This window comes from Penaeus monodon, chromosome 27 (genome assembly GCF_015228065.2).
Source record: "Penaeus monodon isolate SGIC_2016 chromosome 27, NSTDA_Pmon_1, whole genome shotgun sequence".
Lineage (NCBI taxonomy): Eukaryota > Metazoa > Arthropoda > Malacostraca > Decapoda > Penaeidae > Penaeus > Penaeus monodon.
In genome coordinates, this window is record NC_051412.1 from 14641319 (window position 1) to 14643243 (window position 1925).

The 1925-nt window shown below is 32.8% G+C and overlaps 1 protein-coding gene across 1 annotated transcript in view; it reads left to right on the forward strand.

Annotated features, from left to right (window-relative positions):
• The window catches only part of LOC119590603, an 11298-nt gene that overhangs the window by 4006 nt on the left and 5367 nt on the right, over positions 1–1925 (forward strand). The window contains exons 2-5 of the mRNA XM_037939281.1: positions 343–522; positions 679–809; positions 991–1090; positions 1348–1523. Coding sequence (XP_037795209.1) covers positions 343–522; positions 679–809; positions 991–1090; positions 1348–1523 — 587 coding nt within the window. The remainder of the gene's footprint in view (positions 1–342; positions 523–678; positions 810–990; positions 1091–1347; positions 1524–1925) is intronic.

A 1925-nucleotide genomic window follows, 5' to 3' on the forward strand; every position in this document is an offset into this window, starting at 1 on the left:
GGAGCTGGGGACTTAATCTCTGGCAAGGGAATCCATACTGCAAAGAATTGCCTATATATCTTGTTATAGGTAATTAACTTCAGTTACATGTAAGGCAAAAAAAAGCACTATGTATCTTAAGAAAAGGTTATAGGAAATTATTCTATATTAAACTCTAAATAATGGCGTGAATTTTTGGTTTCACTAAAATTATGAAACCTTGAAGTACATGTAATCAAGTTCTTTGTTGAAGAAGAAGTAGCAGAAGTAATGTCACTAAGACTGAAACTAAGATTGTTGTAGAAACTATTAACATTTTCTCTCCTTTTACTTGTGAGATTTTGACATTTCAATCTTTTTCAGGGATTAGTGTTTGGGAGAGAGCTAGGGCATGTTCCTTCAGTATGTGTGTACATGAGTGATGGTACTCAAGTTACTGTCGCAGAGTTCCTTGTGGATGTTTGCAATCTCGTCCGCAGAAATATCACAGTTGAAGGCATTTTTCGCAAGGCTGGTTCATCACAGCGACAAAGTGATATTAAGGTGGGAGCAAGTAATGATTTTCGTTTTGATAGAATGATATTAATATTTTTATTGCAACTTTTATTGTCAGTTCTTGCACCCTCTAATATGCTATGTAATGTGATGCTGTCCAAAAATTACCATTTGACAAAATTTTCAATGTTATTCCTTCCACAGAAACTGATCGACAGTGGAAGCAGTCTTCCCAATAGTGTTCATGTTATAGATGGTGCATGTCTCTTGAAGCAGTTTCTCAGGTCACTGCCAACTCCACTCTTGTCCTCAGAAGTTCATAACAAGACCATAAAGTACGTTCTGTGGTATTTTTGTTGTTTGTGGTATTTTTCATGGCTACCTTTTGTGCTTGCTTTTTGTTGATTAAAATCAAATCCAGATATTTAGTCTTTCAAGTACAATGGCTTATACCTTCAAGTTTTCAACTATGATTTTTTTTTTTTTTTAAGAACCCAAATTACATTTTTTTGACAGATGTATGCAACTTGGAAAAGAGGCAAGGGTAGAAGCAGTGACTCTGTGCACAATGTTATTACCACTGGCTAATAGACACACTCTTGTCTATCTTATGGATGTAAGTAAAGTAAAAATAATTGTATGTGGACATGCTATAAATAAATGAATATATTGTTTCTTCTTTTATTGGGTTTTCAGGTTTGTTCTTATGTGGTGTTTCTTTATCATAGTTTGAAGTAGTGTTTTTATTCATATTTATGATAGTTACAATAATAATTGATATTATGGAATATGACCAAAATATGGTTTATAAATCATGATTTTAAGGATTATATTGATTTGCTATTTCAATAAACTGTGGTATTTTTTCCTCAGTTTCTTTCAGATGTCGTTGCTGCAAGTGGAAGCAACCTGATGGATGCACATAATTTGGCAATAGTGTTAGCACCCAACCTCCTACCAACATCAATCACAGTAAACAATAGAAAAGGTTCAGCAGGGCCCTTGCATTCTGAAGATGCTATGCTTGCAACTAATATTGAGATTTTGCAGGTGAAATGGGGCTTTTGTTTTGGTAGAAATAATAAGGTTAAAGTATGAAAATTTGAAATTGTCACTTGGTCATAGAAAAGCTTTCTATTTAGCTTTTTCTTTTTTTAGTTTGCTGTTAAGGCTTTTTGTATCTTTAGGTTTAATATATATCTGGAAGACATAAAGTGTCATTTATATGTAAACACACCATACTATTCAGAATTGTTTTCAGAATATCCATAAATTGAAAATAGATTCTGAAGATGTAGTTGTCATTTGTATTGATATTGGTCATAATTTTTGGTTTTATACTGCAAACTGGCTGGAGTATGAAACTTGCACTTACAATTATTACAAAACTTAAGGCAATTACAGTATAATCATTATGGTTATTCAGCATGGAAAGCATTTACTGCTTGATT